Consider the following 19,737-nt stretch of genomic DNA (forward strand, 5'->3'; position numbering starts at 1 on the left):
CTTCAGCTGTAAAACTGCAGGGATCAAATTAATCCCGGGTTGCACCACACACAATAATTATGATTTCCACGTTTTTTTCAGTCCTAGCAATAATAAACTATACTGCATGAACGTCTACCAAGTCTACCAAGATTTAAACTGGTTTTTAATCTGAAGTTTAGAAGTCAAATTACATTTTCATCTTGGCAAAACTACCAAAAAAAACCTTAAACTCTTTACCTTTCTTGGTGAAAAACTCCTTGGAGTATTTGCCAGCAGCAATGAGCTTGCGTGGTACTTTCCCGAGCAATTCAATGATCAACGCAATGTGATCTGTACGTTAAAGACACCCAGAGAAAGGGGAGGGCAGGGGAGGTGGGCGACAGGAGAGGAGAAAAGACAAGACAGACAACAATTTCATCAACACAACAAAGCCAGGAGAAACAGCACCGCCCTGCTGGCCAGACCAGCAGCAGAGAGACACGAAGAGCTGGCTGAGAGAGCAGGACATGGCAGCTGCCTGCTGGAGGCAGGATCTGACCTCAAATGGGTATAAATAATGCTTTTTTCACTCCCTCACTAAGGCCAAATTGTAAAGCACACTCAATTCAGGGGTGTCACCTCATGAAACTTCGTGAAGTTATAGGATTGGGTGACTCCCCCTCCCCTCCATAATGTTTGTTCTACTTTCAGAAATGCACAGGGGGAGGATGTGAAATTAGACCTATGTCACCACATTCTGTTTGTGGATTCATCTGGGCTGACAAAATGCAATAATGTTCAGTGTCAAGCCAGGTGCTGCTGCACTGAGCTCTATGAAATCTGTATGAGATCAGATTCCAGGGGCGGCAGCCCAGCACACCAGAGAACAAACCTCCAGCACTCCTCCTCGTTTTCAATTCCCAAATGAGACAGACCTGGTGGACAACATTTATCAATTCATCGTATGACATGGGTGGAACCCCACCATGAGAGTATAATCCCAGCACCTTTTCTATTCATAGGCTGGAGAGGTTGATCTACTTTCTATTTTCTCTTACTTTAATTCTCCTCTCTACAATCTATTTCTGTCTCCTTTCCATCCTACATGTGATGCAGCCCAAAATCAGATAATCTGCTGAAAAAAGGCATGTATTATTTCCTTGCACCAGATGTACAGAACAGCACCACACTTCTATAAACAGTCCTTATGTTCTGTGGGCCCGAGATTGGACAGACTACAGATTTTGCCTACAGGGAAGTGGTATTTCAGAAGTGCCCTGGGTGTGTGTGTGTGTGGGGGGAGGGGTGGCCTCTTTACTGCAGCTCTTCAAGCACTCCCATGTGCTGCTGGGAGCGAACCTTCAGCTCCAGTGTGTGCGGCTCTTCTTAAGGCCCAGCTTGTGTCAATCTCTGCTGCCTGCTGTCTCAATGCCAGGTCGGGGCTTGGCAATAGACACCAGTACTGTACCTCTACGAGTGAAGTATTCCTGTGAGTATTTCCCACACAGAGCAAGGTGTCTGGGGATTTTGCCCATGAGTTCTATAATGAGAGCGAGGTGGTCTGGAGAATGGAGGGGGCAGAGAGATGGAGAGAGAGAAATATAGGCAAAGCACTGAAGTGAGTGAAAGATTGATGTACCAGCAGTATCTGAAATCCTAAATCAATCAAAATAATCCTTAATCTGAAGACTGAATACAAGCCCCTAGCCGACTACAGTCTAGTTCTGAAGTCTTATTACTTGCATCCATGTTGATCTGACTAAAAACCAAACTGTGTTTCCAGAAAGGACACATTCAAAGCAAGTTAGGCTACAACAAAGCTTCGCAGCTAAGGAAATGGAAACCTGTCCATCTGATTTGGGTGTTTTCTGAAAACCTTTTGCTTTTAGAAAAATAAAATCCCCTGTCTCGCAATAATGCTTTCTTAACCTACAATCCTGGAAGTCATAAGGCCCTGTGAAGCACAAAACTAATAATAAAAGCTGCAGGATCCAAACCCCAAAAGAAAAATGAATACTGAAAGGTTAGCAGCAAACCTTAGGGAAAATAATTAGAAAAGCACACCAAAGTTACTTGGGCTCATGCACTTTTAAATGGCACCTTGCCTGATTAGTAACCCAGGTGAATAAATCAGACTGTATCCAACTGTTACTGGAGCAAAACTAGTCAATCCACACAAGCACAGCTCATACTGGATGGTGTGCATTGGCGGTGTTGTGCAACCCAGAGCTTTTGCTCTTTCACGCCACGACCTCTGAAGCTTCTCTATGATTGAGACAAATCAGATGTGGGGCTCAGGTGGCAGAGTGTTGAAAGCACCATGGCATTCTGGAAGCTATAATTTCATCTCCATTCGCAGCACAACCCTAACCTTTACAAATACAACTGCTGCAGTCACAGCAATCTGCAATCTGAAATATCATCGGGTACTTTTACGGAACTTTCTCTTTATTATATGGCCAGTTTGCACAATCCTGTAAGTGGAGACTTACAGAATTTGTTTAAAACTATCTAGGTTAAGAGAAGCTTCCAGAAGTGTGACTGTTTTTCTTGGTCAAGGTGCTATTAATCACACTTCTAGTCCCTAAATAAGAATAGCGTCAAAACTGACAAGCTCAAGTAATAGCAGTTATCATTCTGAAATAACCAAGTTGCTTTGCACACCTTGACACAAACTCCAACATTAATGTATCTGGTACTGTAATAATTCCAAGAGTGTGCAATTGGATTACAGCCCTCTGGCATGCACTTTTAAAAGGGCCTAATTAGCACAAATGGACAGCTTGGGTCAGGTCCAGAGTCATAAGCTTATCAAGCCAGGCTTCCAGTGGCGACGGGCTGAGATAAGGATCTCATTTTATCAGAGGGAGGGATAAAATGTCTGTTTAGTCTATCCTGAGTTAAAGAAGAAGCAGGTCAGCTGAGAAGCAGCCATGATGGAGAAATAGAACGGGTACAGTTGCTTTAGAGCAATAGCACGAAGTAAAGAGGGGGTTGATGTTTTAGTTCTACTCAAATACAAAAATATGCATAACCTGTGAACTCCTGTACTTACAAGAGACCTATGAGAGAAACCCTAGATTTCCCCGCTAGACAACAGTCCCCACAGGGAGGAGGGAACTCTGTGAGCTTCAGGTCGATTCAACCCTTATAAAAACAGCCAGCTCTGAGAAAGGCCACACAGCAGGTCGAGCAGGAAAGCAGCTGGGATCAGTGAAACATGGCTGGAAAAGTGAAGGAAGGCTGGGGGAGGTGTGTGAAGACAGTGTAGTTTCAGTGGAGCTGTAGAGAGATTTGTTTGCTGTTTAAGAAAACGAATTATCCAAGGTTGGAGAAATACACACAGGAACAGAGAGTGTGAAATACTGGGTAAATGTTACTGTACATGACATTCGAATGGAGCAGTACACCACAGAAACACAGGCTTCAGTGTTGTCATCAAATATTAACAGCTCAGAGAGGTAATGAAGTAGGGCCAAGCTTTCCCATAGATTAATATTTATCAAGTTCAAATATTCATATGGAATAGTGAAGGGAAGCATTTACATAACTAGGGTGGAAAGACAGTTTTCCCACAGAGTCAGAATCTGGGTCTTCGTCTGATGCACTGTTTGTAAAGCCTGTGTATCGGTGATCTAGTACAACAAGCTCCACGTTTTAAAAACATACTAAAGAACACAGACTGCGCCAAAAGGGACACTTTTGAGTCTAAATTTTTCAATTTCAAATCTGAGTAAGGGCTGACAGTCTGTATTTTACTTTAGTTTCTACCCCACCAGCTTAAGCCTTCTGTCCACTGAAGCAAGAGTAAAATATCACATTCTTTAAAATCACTCATGACCTACACTCAAAGACCTTGGAAACGTCCACAGTCTTGGTTGTCTCTGCAATACTTTAAATTCAGCTGGAGCAAACCAAGTGGACTGCCTAACATGAGACTTGCAGAAGGCATTTTTGACATTTGGCACAATATCGATACCTCCCAGGCTAACTGTAGTCCTCTTTTGAGTTGATAAGATTACAAAGACCTCCAAGACAGCCTTTCAATACTGCTTTAAGCAAAACAGAACTTAAGTTCAGCTTCCATACACTAGAGAAGGTGCGTAACAGGCAGAGGCCCTCCCTACCTTCATCTCTTGAGTAATCTTCTCCAGAATGTGGTTCAAACAAGTAATCACCCGTCGCCAGTTCAAATGCCTGAAACGATACAAGACCCACACACCCCCCAATCAGTGTACCACAGCCACAACCCTTGACCATCAATCAATTTGACCAGCCATCAATTTCCCTTAGGGATCAATAAAGTCTTATCTATCTATCTTGACCCCAACATCTTACAGTGTGCCAATATGACAAGTGTCATGGTTTCAGGGGGTGGGGTCAGAGGATGCTTGGGTCAACCTCAAACCCACCCACATGCCTGACCTACTGCGTGCAGCCCCAGCTGGACCACTGCTCACAGGTGGATAATGATGGATCCAAACCTGCAACATATTCTCTCCGTGACAGAGGAAAGCCTTTTCCAGGAAGGGCAACTCTGGAGTCTCTTATTTTAGCTGATGCTTTCATTTGATCTGGAACTTTCATTTTAAGTTCAAGTTCCAGTTTATTGTCATTATACTCATATAGAGGTATATGGTATAACGAAATGCTATTTAGCTAGCTCTCAGACGATAAGTAGTACATAAAAAACAACAATACAACTGTATGATAAAAGAAGACAGAGACAACAGGCAGTGTTCAAAACAACAACAGATGTGCAAAAACATGCATCAACAGAATTAAATAAAGGATAGAAAATTATGGGGAGTGAGCTTTTTGACCTGTAAGGTAGAGGTAGATTTCAATGTGTGTTTGTGTTTTTGGTAAGAAAGAAGGCACGGTGTTAAGTGAAAGGACTCAAAGTTAATCAAGTCAGGCAGAAATTCTCCACCTTTCTTCTGGTCCTCTTATCAATCATTTAAAAAAATATTTGGATACTTGATGTCTTTATAAAGATTTGGAGACACGCATTCAATAGAGAAACAGCGCATTGAATCTTCGCCTTTTCATGCTTACTGTTAATCAGTGTTTGGGGAGAAGGGAGTTGCTTTTTGATCTGCTGGACAGGTTGGGCTTGGTAAAGATTGTCCATATAGGTTATGTCTCTCTCACACCTGAAGAAGGCTCCACGGCCGAAACGTTGTGTTCTCTTTCTTCTTTTTTTCAGCATGGAATAAACCTATTACTTGTTCCTTTGCAGCCTACGCATGCTGACGCAGCTACCCACATGAACTACATATAGGTTATGTATTAGGAAAAGATCACAGTTACTAAACCCAAACAAAGAAACCAATCCGATTAGGGTAATTCCTGAGTGATGGTCTGTTGGAAGTACTGCAGTCTATTGCCTTGTCCACACTCCATGATTGATCTTGAAAACCACACTTGGAAACACATGTCCACAGTGGAGTACTAGATCCATCTAGTGGCTTACTTTGGGCAAAGTAGGATCATGCGAAGGCTGCAGTTCACATTGGTGCAAGATGTTGAGATTGAGTACAATGGTATATGTACGTTCATCATTACAGCCCTGCAAATAGAGTCAATTTAAAAGGAAGATGTAGGACTAATAGGCCTATTTCAGGAAAAACAAGACCACTTGAGAAACTAGGAATAAAATTGCAAAATCCCACATCAGCAATTTCACTGATCCATTTACTGCTGACGGGCATGACTGCCATCTGACCACCCTGCTTCTCAAAGCCTCACCACTTAGGCCTACAAATTGTGAACAGAAAGAGAAGATGACCATCAATATTTTCACATATTGGTAACAAACCAAGTGTACAATATGATATAAGCAGCACTTGGAAATGTAAGAGTATACACTCAAGGATCCCAGCTGGACTCAGTCTGTCTCTCCAGGCCATCTAATGCCTGGTTCTTTACCTTAATACAGTTTTAAATCTGGTCATGAACCACAATTGACGCCTTCAGACCAGTTTTAAGACCATTTTGAGACTTAAAAGTGTAAAGGCCTAGTGTGGACAGGACCTACAACACACAGTGCAAGGCACCAGCATTTTAGCTCTGGCTCTTACCATGCATGCTGTACTCCAAATGTCCGCAGGCGTGCTGTACCCAGCCCCGATCAGCACCTCCAGCGATCGATACTGTCTCGTCTGGATATCTTCTGTGAAATGCTTGTGCTAGTATAAGGAAAAAAGAGATTAAAAAGCCTTTAAGCAACTACAGCTGTGATTCACTGACTCAGGGGTATTTCGGGATCAGAAAGTGAAAGTTGACTAAAAGCAAGACAGCATTTCCTATTCTCTGTTAGACTGTCTGCAACAGAAACAGGTGAGGGGGGGGAGTCCCACTAAGTCAGAGAAGACCTACAATCACAGGGTGGGGGAATGAACAAGTAGAACGCATCAAAATCTGAGCTTAAAAAGCCATTCCGTAAGAGAACACAAAAAGGACAGCATGCAGTGCAATCTAAGGTGCTCAAAGACAATAATTCACTTACAAGAAAAAACATTTAAGCTGTGCTGTGTGACCATGGCACAGTCCTAACTGGAGGGCACACCAGTTCATACTCACCACCCAGCAGGCGTTCCCCAAGTCAGCGATCTTCACTTTCATCTTGTCGGCGTTCAGGGGCTCTAGGGGATTCACCAGGAGATTGCCTGCTGCTATCTTGGCTGCAACATTTCAGTAAAATGAAAAAAAAAAAACAAACTACTCAGCTTGGTTTTTAAAATAAAACATGCAGAGCAGCAGGAGTAGAAAACCACTCAACTCTAAACATGGTTTGATTCGCTCCTTCTGGTTTGATTGAGGACGACTGCTCAAAAGCAGGAAGACCATCTCCATTTCTCTTCCAGAAAGGATTGCTGCACTGCGGTGGTCTGACAGCCAGTTTACAGGAGGTACATTTCACACAGAATGGCAGTCCTTTTATTACCACTACTGACTGTTAAAGGTAAATTTGAATAAAAATTGAATGCACACAAACTGCGCACAAATGTATGACTCAATCACACTTTGAAAACCAATGTACCTGAACTCTAATACCCCAATACAAGAAAGGCCCGATATGAGAGGTCATTTACAACAACAGCCCGGAGACCTATTTATAAAGCAGGGCATTTAATGACACACTTAAGAGTAAAGCATCTTGCTCAACAGCAGAGACGTTTATCCTGCATGTCACAGGGAGTGTGGGAAGAAACTGAAGAACCAACAAAACCTACATAAAAGTGGGGAGAACGTGCAAGCTCCACACAGACTGGATCCCTGGAGTTGGGATGCAGTTGTGCTAGCCAGTGTACCACTTTGTTAACCCCATTGTGTTTCCCCACATTTAGCAAAAAGCAAGCAGGTGCTTAAGTAAGGCTAGTTAAGTAAGCAGAGGGGGGAAATGATGAAAAACGAAACATATCCAACCCGATTTCTCTTGGGAACGAAAGGGTTGTGGAACTGACCGTTCCTCAGGTTGTTCTCTATTCTGATCTGGCTGTCGGGGCTGTCTTGCGCTCGGCCCATGTCCTCCTGCGGCCCCCTGCCGGCTCGCCCGTCAGGCTGCAAGCTACAACCCTCAGCCTGAGGCTCGCCTCTAAGGCAAGGTCCATTGCCATCGGGGCCCGCGGCCTCCTCGCCCTGCGCCGTGCCGTTGCATGACTGGTAGGCGGAGTTCAGGAGCAGCATCTGGTTCTGAGGGTACAGGTCCCTGGGCACACAGTCGTTGGCGTTGTGGTGGTCTTCCTCCTTCCTCATGGTTCTCCTCTCTTCGTCTTCCTCCTCCGGGGTGAGGCCCTCGCGAACGTGTCCGTTACAGTTTAGCTCCATCCCGTCTCTCTGCCCCAGAATGACCTCCTGGTGTCTGTCCTGTCTGCCGTCGCCCTCTGCATGGCACATAATCAGATGTGGGTGACCATCAGATGCAAAACAAGGGTTTTTATTGTTGAAAATCTATGTACTTTGTCTAACTGGGCTGAACTGGCCCCCTCTTTGTTCTCGCACAGCTACAAGCTACATTCAAACCGTCACATTTGTAAAAAGAATGATCCAGACAGACCAGATCCTTTCTTCCGTCACTTAGCCAAAGGTGAACTTAAACCACATGACTGACAAAATAAAGCTAAGGTCACTCTACTGCTCAAAGACCTTATCCTAATAAAAAAAAAATCAATAAAGAAAAAGTGTCCTGTGTTGTCAGACACAAACACTCAAGTTATCTTTACAATGGGAAGTCAGCAGCAGATTGTTTTATCTCCTTTAGGTTTTGTGACCTGAAGATTCATATAAAAAAGTTTTTTTTTATAACAGTCATAACAGCAGAACAGCATTTAGTTAGCAGCTACATCACCCTGCAACTCACAAACTGGTAAACCACCGAAGGTCAGCAGGTGTGAGTCTGGCCAGTACCTGGACAGGAGACCTCCTGGGAAAACTAAGGTTGCTGCTGGAAGAGGTGTTAGTGGGGCCAGCAGGGGGCGCTCATCCTGCAGTCTTTCAGGGTCCTTATGCCCCATTATAGAGATGGGGACACTGTACTATTGTCATTTGGATGAGATGTAAAACTGAGGCCCTGACTCTCTGTGGTCATTAAAAATCCCAGGACATTTCTCTTAAAGAGAAAGGGTGTTTCCCTGGGGTCTTAGCCAAATTTCCAATTGGCCGTTACCAATCATGGCCTCCTAATAATCCCCATCTATGAATTGGCTTCATTACTCTGCTCTCCTCCCCACTAATAGCTGATGAGTGGTGAGCACACTGGTGCACTATGGCTGCCGTCGCATCATCCAGGTGGGGGGCTACACATTGGTGGTGGTAGAGGGGATCCCCAAGTTCTTTGAGTGGAGTGTCCAGAGAACTGCTATATAAGTGTAAGAATTTTATCTTGACATGCCAATTTACTCAAGACAAACCATAAAGTAGAGATGTATATCGAATATAGTAGAATTTCCACTACAGGCTAAGGGCTACTACTGGAGACCAAGCAGCAAGTAAAAACTGAAACGGATCTAAATGCCGCTCAACTGGAGTCTCATCTATAACCCTTTATGACGCAGACCAGCCCGGCCACTCCAGTCACATGACCTCACCAGCTTCCTGCTCGTCTGCCATATCCTGCAATGTGGCTTCTTTGAGAGGCACGCAAACGGGAGCCTCAGGGGTGTCCGGCTCCTGGCCTTCCTCCTCCTCGTCCTCCTCACCCCCCTCGGGGCCACGCTCCAGCTCCTCCAGCTCCATGATGCGGCGCTCCAGCAGCTCTGCCTGGCGTTTCTGCTTCTTCTTCAGCTTCTTCTTCTTGTTCTTGGACATTTTCACCATCTTAAGGGGGACAGGCAGGTGGGGTCAGACCAGAGCAGACGCACACCACAGAAGGGGAGCCCAGCTCCTATCCTGGTAGGCCCCAGTGTCTGCAGGTTTTCACCACAGGTCAGCTCTTAGCTGTCTAATGTCTAATGTCTCCGATAAAAATCTTTCCCCAGTTCTTGCAGGTGTATGTAAATCAAGAGGAGCTCTGGGACTGGATTAGTGCACCCCTGGGCTACGGCCACACCCCTCTCAAGAAACACACACCCCTATACAATATACGAGAGGTCTGCAGAGCACAACAACGCCCAGTATCCACTGCATGGGCAGCAGGTATTTAAAAACAAGGGAATGTTAAAAAAATCTTACCGGTTTTGGCTGTGGGGCTGTGCTCACTGTGAAGAGAGAGAGCAGAGGTCAGTCTCAATTCCTGTGTAAACTAAAACCCTCAGCAGGTTTTAGGCAGCAGTGCTGACTAAAAATGGAAGTGAGCAATGGTGGTGATCAGAAGAACCAACATGCAGGTGTGTATAACGGCTTCACATATGGCCTGTGCCATTTCTGTAGCTTAAGTGCTAAAGCTTATCTTAAAACTGTGAAGGAGCGCTAATCAAGCAGAGCAACAGCTTTTTTTTTAAGCCCATGAGCAGGATGTGCTTCTATTATTAAAATTCTAAAAACAATTAGGTAGAATGCTTACATTAATTATGACAGCTTTTTGCTTAAGAGCTGCTTTGAGGTACAAACTGTAGATGTTTACAGATGTTCAAAAAGGAGCAAACCCAACAAGCAGCAATGCAGGTCAAACAAAAAAAAACCCGAATACCTAGTCTCAGTGAAAACAGCAGGGGTTTATATGCAAAAAGGAAAGTGGAACATTTTGGAAACAGACAAAAACTATAAAAGAAATCAACTGGGTACTATTTAGCATATGGTAAATTAATAAAATGGTGAAAGATCACAAGGTAAAATTGAATCGTGGGAGCCTATGACTTGCACTTCCAGAAATCTAATAAATTCATATCCAACATGAGGTGGAGCCACTGATCAGTAATCACTCATTTATACAATCATGTCAGGATGACAGCTTTCGTGAACCTCTTTCCAATCTGAGAGATTACATAAATAGATCAGATGGAGAAATAAACACTGCAGAAAAAAAACTACAAGTGAAGAGGTGTGCTGGTTGCAAAGGAATAAGCAAAGTTTCATTCCACACTGAAAAGCAGAAGAAACGCCATGCTTGATTGTTGCTGACGAAGACCCTGCAGCTGCAACGCTGCTGTTCTTCTTTCACCGTGTTTCAGTGTGGAATGAACTTTTGCAGAACAGAACGACACACGTTCTCAGAACGGATGAAGAAGATCAAGGATCAATCCCATCTCCTCACTTCACAAGGGCCACACTGCCACAGGCCACCAGCCAGGGCTTACCTGCAGAGCCGGAGGGGGGGGGCGCCCCAGCTTTCTGCCACTCCGTGGCCTCAGCGGCCAGGCGCCGCACATAGGGCTCATTCACACACATGAGGATATTCTCCGGCTTGATGTCCGTGTGAATGATTTTACACTTGGTGTGCAGGTAATCCAGGCCTTGAAGAACCTACAAGAGAACACATGGAAATCAAAGACTCTTCAAACAAAACTGAACATAAATTGAGGGGTAAAAAACACGTGGTTCAGGGAACCAGAAAATGGGGGGGAAAGCATTAAGGTACTTAGAACACCCAAAACAAATTTTAAACATAAAAGGTCACTGCTGTTACACTTTTAGAAAGCTTTGTAAAATGGAAGAACAGAAGTGCAATTTCCATTTTCTGGAAGCAAAACTTTATTACACGGTCACTTCCCAATAGCTACTGTCTGGCTCATTTGCAAGGGATGTTTGTATAAGGGACCCATGTAAGCTCGGCTGTCCCTGGGTACCTGTCTGATGATGCTCTTGACACAGGGGAGGGGCAGGCCCTGGTAGTTGGACTTGATGATCCACTTGAGAAGGTGGTGCCCCAGGACTTCAAACACCATGCACACATCTTAGAAGAAAACGGGTCAAGGACCGAGAACACAGGACAATCTGGGAAGTGCCCCCAATCCACACAGATGGCCTCAAAATGAAGTCTTTCAGGAGTTTAAACAATGCTTTTACTTACGACAAAACATTAAATAACAGAAGAACTGGACAATAAGGACTGCAGCAGCAAACCCAATATATAAGGCTGCTGATTTTACACATTACTAGACTCTAGATGAAGTAAGCTCCTGGACATGTTGAGCACTATTGCTCGTGTCCAAAGTAGACACAGAGGATTGGAGGAACCTGTCTGCCCTTCCACTTTCTCCTCCCACCTCATGTGGGTACAGACATTACTACTGTGAGCCCAGGTGTAAAAAATCTAAATTGGGTAGAAAAAAGTAAAAGGCAATACTACATGTACTGACATAACAGGTTCAAAAATACGGTACCAGTATATTTACTGAGAAACAGCCACAGAGTAATAGGGGCAAGAAAGTTAAACTTAGAAATAGAAAAAGAAATAGGAATAGTTACAGTCAGAAATAAACAAGAGGGTCATCTCTATGGGAATAAGATTCCAAGAGCATTTCAACATTTATTTAGAAAAAGTAGGTCTTGTTTAACTTACTAGAGATCTTTGGACATGAGCAAACAAAACGTGATAACGTGTATTTATATTTTTAGAAGACAAATATAAAGTTCTTCAAAGACTGTAAATTGTGGTTACAGGGTATTCAAGTTAATGCATGCACTAGGAAGAAACAATGCTTAATGGACAGGACATGGGTTCAGACAAGGGCGGACTGCTGAAATTGGAGTAATTAGTGGTGTACCACACGGATCTGAATTAGGACCATTTCTCTTCCCAATTTATATCAATGATCTAAATTATGGTATAGCTAGTAAACAAGTCTGCTTCACATATCACACTAAACTGGGAGAATTAACAGAACTGTAGAAGCTACAAAAGAAAATCAAAAAGGTTTGGACCAAATTCAAGTCTAGCAAGCAAATTACCTGGCAGGTGACATTTAATGTAAAGGAACAAGTAAAGGTTTATTCCATGCTGAAAAGAGACAACGTTTTGGCTGTGGAGCTTTCTTCGGGTGTCACACGCTTCATTGTCTCTGTTTTCTTCTATTTTCAGCATGGAATAAAACCTTTACGTGTTCCTTTGCAGTCTATGCATGCTGACGCAGCTACCTACTTGAACTACTTCAGACGTTTAATGTAGAGTTAAATTAAGGTAACAAAAAAATGATAACACTGAGCTTAAAGAGGCTACTATTGAGAGATATTTATGTTCATATCATCAGTGGTAAAATAACAAGAAAGGCAAACTGTTCTAGGAATAAAAGGTTAGAGTATAATTCAAGTCAAGGGATGTTAAAATTGTACAATACACAATAAAGATCTTGTTTTGAACAATGAGCACTTTTTTGTTGTAAACCAAATATTAATCATTTTGAAGACAAAGTCAATCGTATGGACTTTTTTAGCATTAATAACTATGAACCAGAGAATGCATTAAATAGTATATTCAAAACTGAAATCGGGATGCACTTCTTTACTTAACGGTTTATGGAAATATGGAGCAAACATCTCAACCATGTTGTTGAACCCTAGCTTCTTTTAAGAACCAAATCTATTCCAGCAATGGCATTTGATCAAATTGTTTCATTTGGTTGTGCTGAGATGGCTGCTCACACACTGTGCCCCACAAAGACCACATTCCAGGCTGGTAAACAAGAGCTGCTGCTGCAGAGGGCACCAGGACCCAGAAAGGATACGGGTCCCATTCACACCACAGATCTTAAAGTCATCCAGCAGCTGGACGACCATCTCTCTGTTGGGATCATTGGGGTCAGTGTTTCTAACCTGTCACAAAGACAAAAACAGAAGGCAATCGATTTAATTTAAAGCACATCTCCCACCCCAGGCCAACCTAAAAAAACTAGCAGGCATGCTGAAAAGCTGGATCTCACCTTGAAGCAGTACTGCTAATCTACAAGCCCCTACCAGCTACTCCATCCAGATTTTCCAAATTGTTACGAATGGGCTTGGTGCCTCAAACATTTTTGACATGCTGCATCCTTGCAATTAATAACCATTCTGTTCCCTGTTTAAAGGTACGGCTAGCACAGAAACTTGGCCGAGCCTCTGGACTTCGAAACAACAGTTTAAGTCCACGCTGCACACACTGCTATTGTACCGTGAGGGAGGTTCTTCACCCCAGATGCTTCACCCAGCTGCATAAGTAAAGACCAGCTTTGCTAGGAGGTAGTCACTGTGATGGACCAGCATGCTGTTAGGGCAGAGGGAAGCCCATGCTCTCAGTCCACTTAATGCTACTGTAACCAGGATGTAAATGTAACTGTGTGAAATTACAGTAGTAATTAGTAACTAGTAAGTAGTAACTATAACAAAGATTACCTTCAAAACCATTTACCAGGCTTTGGTAGACCTTGGATGACCTGATCATTAAATGCAAGATACAAAAATGTGTATGTATGGCCAAATCTTAACTTCTTCATGTGCAACAGGATTTTTTTTTTTAGGAGCAGGCAGGACATGTCTAGTTAGCCCTGCCCCTTTAAAGACACATACAGTGACAAAAGAGAGACAACCACTCACAGATCTGAGCAGCTTGATCTCGTCCAGGGCCGTCTCGGTGTAGTGCTCTGCACTCTTGACAACCTTCATGGCGACGAACCGTTTCCCCCTGTGAGCACACAAGCACAGCTGAGGACAGGGCCTGGGCAGTCTGCACTATTCCAGCCATCTCCACACTACATGGAATTCAGCTGCAGGATCCCGATGTTGGATGAGTTGACTTCAACTCCCTCCATTCTCCGAAAACTGCCCCACAACCCACCCGACCAGCCAATGAACACTTAATTTTGTTGCATGTATCCTTATCACCGGTAGCTGCACTACCATTAGCTACTATACAATATTAGTATCAGTCAACAAAGGCACACGTCTTATGTAGTAAGAGTCAGAGTCTAAGGCTGGAACCCCTGATGAACTCAAATCTGATATTAAGCAGCAGGTGCTGACTTTGAGAGTCAGCACCGTAGAAAACAGGTTGGGAAACCTTTACAACTGCTGTGATTAACAGTTCCACCCCTTGGAAAGGCAACTCTCTTTGGACAGAATGTTAGAACATCTGCTTTCTTTTCATCACCCTTTTCCTCTTCATCCAGGTGAATGAAAAGGAAATGTAAGATAAGATAAAATAAGATCACTTCATTAGCCATATACAATATCTTGCATTAGGAATTTGTCTTCTTCGCATACCCCAGCTTGCTCTCCATGAGACACACACACACAGACAGAGAGAGAGAAGCTGGGGGTCAGAGTGCAGGGTCAGCCATTGCAAAGTGCCCCTGGAGCAGTGGGGGTTAAGGGCCTTGCTCAGGGGCCCAACGGAGTAGGATTCCTCTGCCGGCTGCGGGATTTGAACTGGCAACCTTCCAGCCACAGGCGCAGATCCTTAGCCACAGTGCCATGAATACAAAGACAAGCGGCTACATCTGAGAAAGTCAGACGACACCTTTCTTTCCAAATAAGAACAACAGCCCCCAACTGTGATACACGCCAGAGAAGATGCTCAGACGATAGTGCTTACTGGATATCCCAAGCCAACCAGACAGTGGAGAAGTGACCCCAGCCCAGCTTCCGAATGACATGATACCGCCCATTGAACAGGTCTCCAATCTTCACATGATGGTAGCCACCTGCGAATTGGAGAAGAGGGAAGAGTTAAACTAAAATCATTTCATTACTCACCATTCCTCATTTCACCAAGGGCCAATACAATGTCATTTGCATAAACAACAGAAGAGGGAAGGGAATTCTTACAACTTCCTCGTAAACTAAGACTTTGGAAAAAAACGCAGTGGAATCTACTCTGTTCTGAACACAAAATTAAAACAAGTCTAACCTTTTTACACCTAGCTTATGTCATAAAATTGCACACCATGACAAAATAACAAAGCTATCTGAATTCCTGTAGAGCAGAGTGTGTCTCTGTGGAAAATCGTTTACTCTGCATTGTCATGCTATAATCTGAGGGTGACCAATCCCTGTCCTGGAGAGCCACTGTTAATGCAGTATTCATTTCAAATCTGCTCTTTACAACATGTTGCCTTAACTGGTACCGTCAATGTCCCGCAGCTGTACAGATGCTATTGAAAGAAACCTGCAGACAGCATCCTTACAAGATCAGGATTACACACCCATACACAAGCAACAAAACATTTTTTTCCAAATATTCTTGTTTTATTATCAGCTTGCACAATGGCTCACAATAAGGAAAACATCTGAATACTCTTATTTTGATGTAACCCAACACCAGGTTTCCAACAATTGTTTTCAGAACTGCTTATTAAGATTGATTTGAAATTTCACTGTGGTCAGTATTGTTGTTGAGTGTAATAGTAACAAGTATGCTCAGCACACACTAGCTATGTGTGTTGGGAGGAGAACAGAATAATGAAGCCACAATGAGGATAATTAGGTGGCCATGATTAGTAAAGGCTGGGGAAAATTTGGCTGGACACCAGGTGACACCCCTACCCTTTTTGAGAAATGCTACCACCGAGTCAGGACCTTGGTATTACATCTCATCCAAAAATAGGACATACTTGGTTCTTAAGAATGCAAGAAAGGTTAGAAACAAGATGAGCACATCTGGCTGATCCGTAGCTGGTACAGTAGTGCAAAGGCAGCAACATGAATAAACACATGGAAGGTTTTTTTTTTGTGACCACATCTGAAAAAATGACAATTTTGACCTCCTACCAGTTTGTAAAATTATATAAGATTTTAACTGTATAGTACATTAACTACATTAAGCAAATAAGAAATAAGAAATAAGAAATAAGAAATAAGAACACACACGCAGTGATCACAAAAAAAATCCAGATGACATGACTTTCTAAGGCTGTGATAATGATATACGGGACAGGATCTACAAGCCTGTGCTCATAAATAGTTCCCAATATGTAGCCACTGCCCTTCACAGCAGGCTGCTATACATTTGAGCATGTGCCTTTTATATCAAGATCTAAATAGAGCTCAAGCTCTGCTGGAGCAGGGATTCCTAACCCTGCTCCTGGAAACCCTCACACACCTGCTGGCTTTCACTCCAGCCTGGCTTACTTACCTCATGGACGCCTTAGCTGAACTCACACGTTGCTTGACTCGAACTTCTGCACGTTTTTTTTTCCTCTACTCAAACGTTCAGGATTTTACGAAACTTAAGAAATACACAAAGAATCCTTCAAAAAGTCAAGCATTTTCAAATGAATACGACTACTAAAACAACTGGGTTTCAATGGTGCAGCCAAGAGCTCGCCTGGAATAAAAACAAGCAGATGTGGGGCCTCCGGGACCAGGATGGGGAACCCCTCTGTGCAGGAGCATGTGATTCAATGCTAGTGGTGGCAATACCACTCGCCGAGGCTGTTTTAAGTACGCCCTCTCTATAGATCCTTCCTTAGACACCTCCCTTGACCAGCGTATGATGTAACTTTGCCCAGGTGGAGGCCGTGAGGGGAGAGCTGGGGTCTGAGCCCTCACTCACCCTTGCAGTAGTCGTTCGGGTCCTCCTGCTCTTCGTCATCAGATCCCAGGATCTCCTCCTCCTGCTCGGGGTGCTGGGACTCTGACAGCTGGGAGGGACCCCTGGGGTGAGACTCCGGCCTGAGGAAAGATGACGACACGATGGAAGAGCAGAGCCAGGACCCAGAAGAACGTGCCGGCGGAGCGACTCCAGATATGACAAACCACAAGTGGTAACAGCTCCCTCTCTTGTGCAGGCGAAACACTCCACCTGCTGGTGCAGCCAGGCTCTCCTCTAATTAACCGTCTCTTCTAATCACTCCACTCAAGCAAGGCACTAATCTCACTCATACCTGACAATGGCACAGTATCAGAACCACACAGATATGGGACGGAAACAAATCTTTTTCTACAAAGGAGCACTGAGACTGAGCGCAGGGTGGTTTCAACAGTCCTCCTCCCACCTCCCTAAACATCTGCCTTGGTGCATGCATTTCCCAGCCACACGAACCCGAGATGAGAGAACCGATTCCCCACAGCTTGGGACTGAACAGCTGGGAACGTCAGAGCTGCTTACAAAACACATTAAGTCGACACACAGGCACACAGCCAAAAATAGAGCAAGAAAGAGCCGATGCTATTTTCCACCAGACTTCCATGTCTCTTTGTAGTAGCACTTCACAATGGAAGCCATTGGCGCCCCCACCAGAGACATCACACACATAAGTCATGTCCTCTCCCACTCAAAGCAGAGGTGCTATATGGGTCAGAGAGGACTTTAAACTCGGCAACTGAGAGAACACTTTTCACTCTTTACTCCACTTAGATGAGTAAGAAGTGGGTCAGGGTAAAGTCCTCATTTTCAAAGTTTAAGGAAGCAAGGTGAGTTCCTGCTCCTTTTTCTGGTGTTGTTAAATGATTCTTACTCAGGCGTCCCTGATGGACCGGGGAAACCTGCAGCTTGACCAGAGAGCTGGGTGTCCTTTCCGGATCTTACCATGAGGCTAGCCAAAGCCCCAAGACAGAAAACAGAAAGCCTGTTGATCACATTCTCACTGCTGCTTCAGTGCTGCCTTGTAAAAAGGATACCTCCTGCACAGTGACTTTCATCCAGAAGGATGTAAAAAGTCTTATAGGAAGAATAGGAAGAAACTCAAATTCGTCCTCCACCGAAGTAGAACAGTGCTAAGTGGCTGCCATTGTGAACCAGTTCACTGTGTTGCCAGTGAAGAACCCAGGAAGATCTTCACCAGGAGACTGGTGTTAGAACCTCTGCTCATACCGAGCGCTAGGAGACCTTTAACGTTTGCACACAATCAAGTGATAGTATTATTTGAAGCACAGTGTACTTCTTAACTGTAGCTATAATATTCTTACATTTTTACTAGGTCAACACAACCCTTATAGTAAATATTACGTGCTTTACTCAGTTCTAATGATGAGTTTCTAGAATATATCAACAGAGTTTGTCCGGTGGGTGGGGTAAGAGGGAAGGTGGCTTGGCTGCTTCTCAAGGTCACACACAGCAAGCTACTCACAGAGACTGGAACAAGGCAACACCCTGCCTAATTCTTCAAATCTACTTTGTGTCCTGTCCTGTCCTTCCGCTAAATTTCCCCCTGTGAATTCTTTTCACAAATGGAATGCTGGAATGCGCTCGTCTTTCCAAACACGGAGCGGCAAAACCACTGACGCACTCAGACATCATTCAGAAGCTTTTAAGGAGAACCCTTTGACAAATTCTAAAAGATCGGCTATTTTTTTAAATTCACATCATTCTTGGAACACACAGAAGGCCATTTGCAAGAATGGAGGACTGGATAGCTCTCTAAAACTTCAGCTACTTAAATATTAAAAGCAGAAAATAAATTCGTACTTGACTGCGGACAGCAGCAACAACAACACAAACATCATCCATTCTTCAGGCAGAGCACAGCCCCAGGCAGAAGAACATCTAATTTCCGAGATCGATGCCATCCATACTGAAAATCTTCAAACTGATGCATGCACGCACGCACGCACACACATTCGGGTCAGTCAGGGAGAATATCACAAAAGGCTGGTTTCACACAAATCCAGTTTCTTCTTTTCCTTCAAAACGATTACAAACACCTACTTGATCACACTTTCCTGAAGCACAAATGGTTAGAAGTGTGCTTTTGGAACAGAAACGGGAATTCATTTCGGAAATTCACTTGTTTTCTCAGGATTTTGCAAAAACAAAAACCAACCGAACATTTACATCATACATCTGGGTATGTTTGAAAGTGGCAGTGCTTGTAATGATTTGTCTGTGTTTTTCTGACATTGCACAGTGCATTATTATTTTGCATTTACTTGAAGATTTTAAAAAATCACATTTAGACAGTGGAAAGAGAAAATATTGCGCCTGTGTGTGATTTCTTAGGTTTCATGAGAATTGCAGTACCTGTTCTAAAGTTTCATTAGAATTGCAACAACCTGTGTATAGACAGACGTCGCTGTCTGTAGCGGTCGTGTAAATCTTGTACAACCTCTCTGGGAAATAGAACTTCCTGAGGCGACTCAACTGAACAGTCCATTTTCTGTTTGTAAAATAACCAAGTCCCTCCCTTGTTCATGCTGAAGTTCAGGAGAGGTGAACTCTTTCTGTTTACCAACCCAGACCACGGCAGTTTGTTTTATTACCCATTCAAGCTTGGGTAATGCAAGCTGGGCCGTGCACAACACTTTAGCAGCCAATAAAAGTAGACTAAGAGTGAAAAGAGAAAAGGGGCCTAAGACTCTCGGAACATGGGGGACACTTCATTCGCCGATGGCTTCTTTCCTTGGGAAAAACAGATGGGGGGGTAGCTGTAAAGGAAAGCTGGGGTGTTGGCTGGAAAATGCTGCAGTACGAGTCTGCCATACAGT

At 43.8% G+C, this 19,737-nt stretch overlaps 1 protein-coding gene across 3 annotated transcripts in view; it reads right to left on the reverse strand.

Moving 5' to 3' along the window:
* Nucleotides 1-19,737, reverse strand: part of LOC148658692 (SRSF protein kinase 1-like) — a 38,841-nt gene that overhangs the window by 2,360 nt on the left and 16,744 nt on the right. For all 3 annotated transcript variants that reach the window (XM_088640215.1, XM_088640213.1, XM_088640214.1), the window contains 13 exons: nt 16,868-16,986; nt 14,909-15,017; nt 13,912-13,999; nt 13,068-13,155; nt 11,190-11,296; nt 10,701-10,866; nt 9,637-9,662; nt 9,054-9,282; nt 7,431-7,850; nt 6,547-6,647; nt 6,045-6,152; nt 4,089-4,158; nt 220-312 (listed from right to left, as the gene is read on the reverse strand). In XM_088640215.1, the coding sequence (XP_088496341.1) occupies nt 220-312; nt 4,089-4,158; nt 6,045-6,152; nt 6,547-6,647; nt 7,431-7,850; nt 9,054-9,282; nt 9,637-9,662; nt 10,701-10,866; nt 11,190-11,296; nt 13,068-13,155; nt 13,912-13,999; nt 14,909-15,017; nt 16,868-16,986 (1,724 nt within the window). The remainder of the gene's footprint in view (nt 1-219; nt 313-4,088; nt 4,159-6,044; nt 6,153-6,546; nt 6,648-7,430; nt 7,851-9,053; nt 9,283-9,636; nt 9,663-10,700; nt 10,867-11,189; nt 11,297-13,067; nt 13,156-13,911; nt 14,000-14,908; nt 15,018-16,867; nt 16,987-19,737) is intronic.

The sequence above is a fragment of the Lepisosteus platostomus genome, chromosome 7 (assembly GCF_059453375.1).
Source record: "Lepisosteus platostomus isolate fLepPlt1 chromosome 7, fLepPlt1.hap1, whole genome shotgun sequence".
NCBI lineage: Eukaryota > Metazoa > Chordata > Actinopteri > Semionotiformes > Lepisosteidae > Lepisosteus > Lepisosteus platostomus.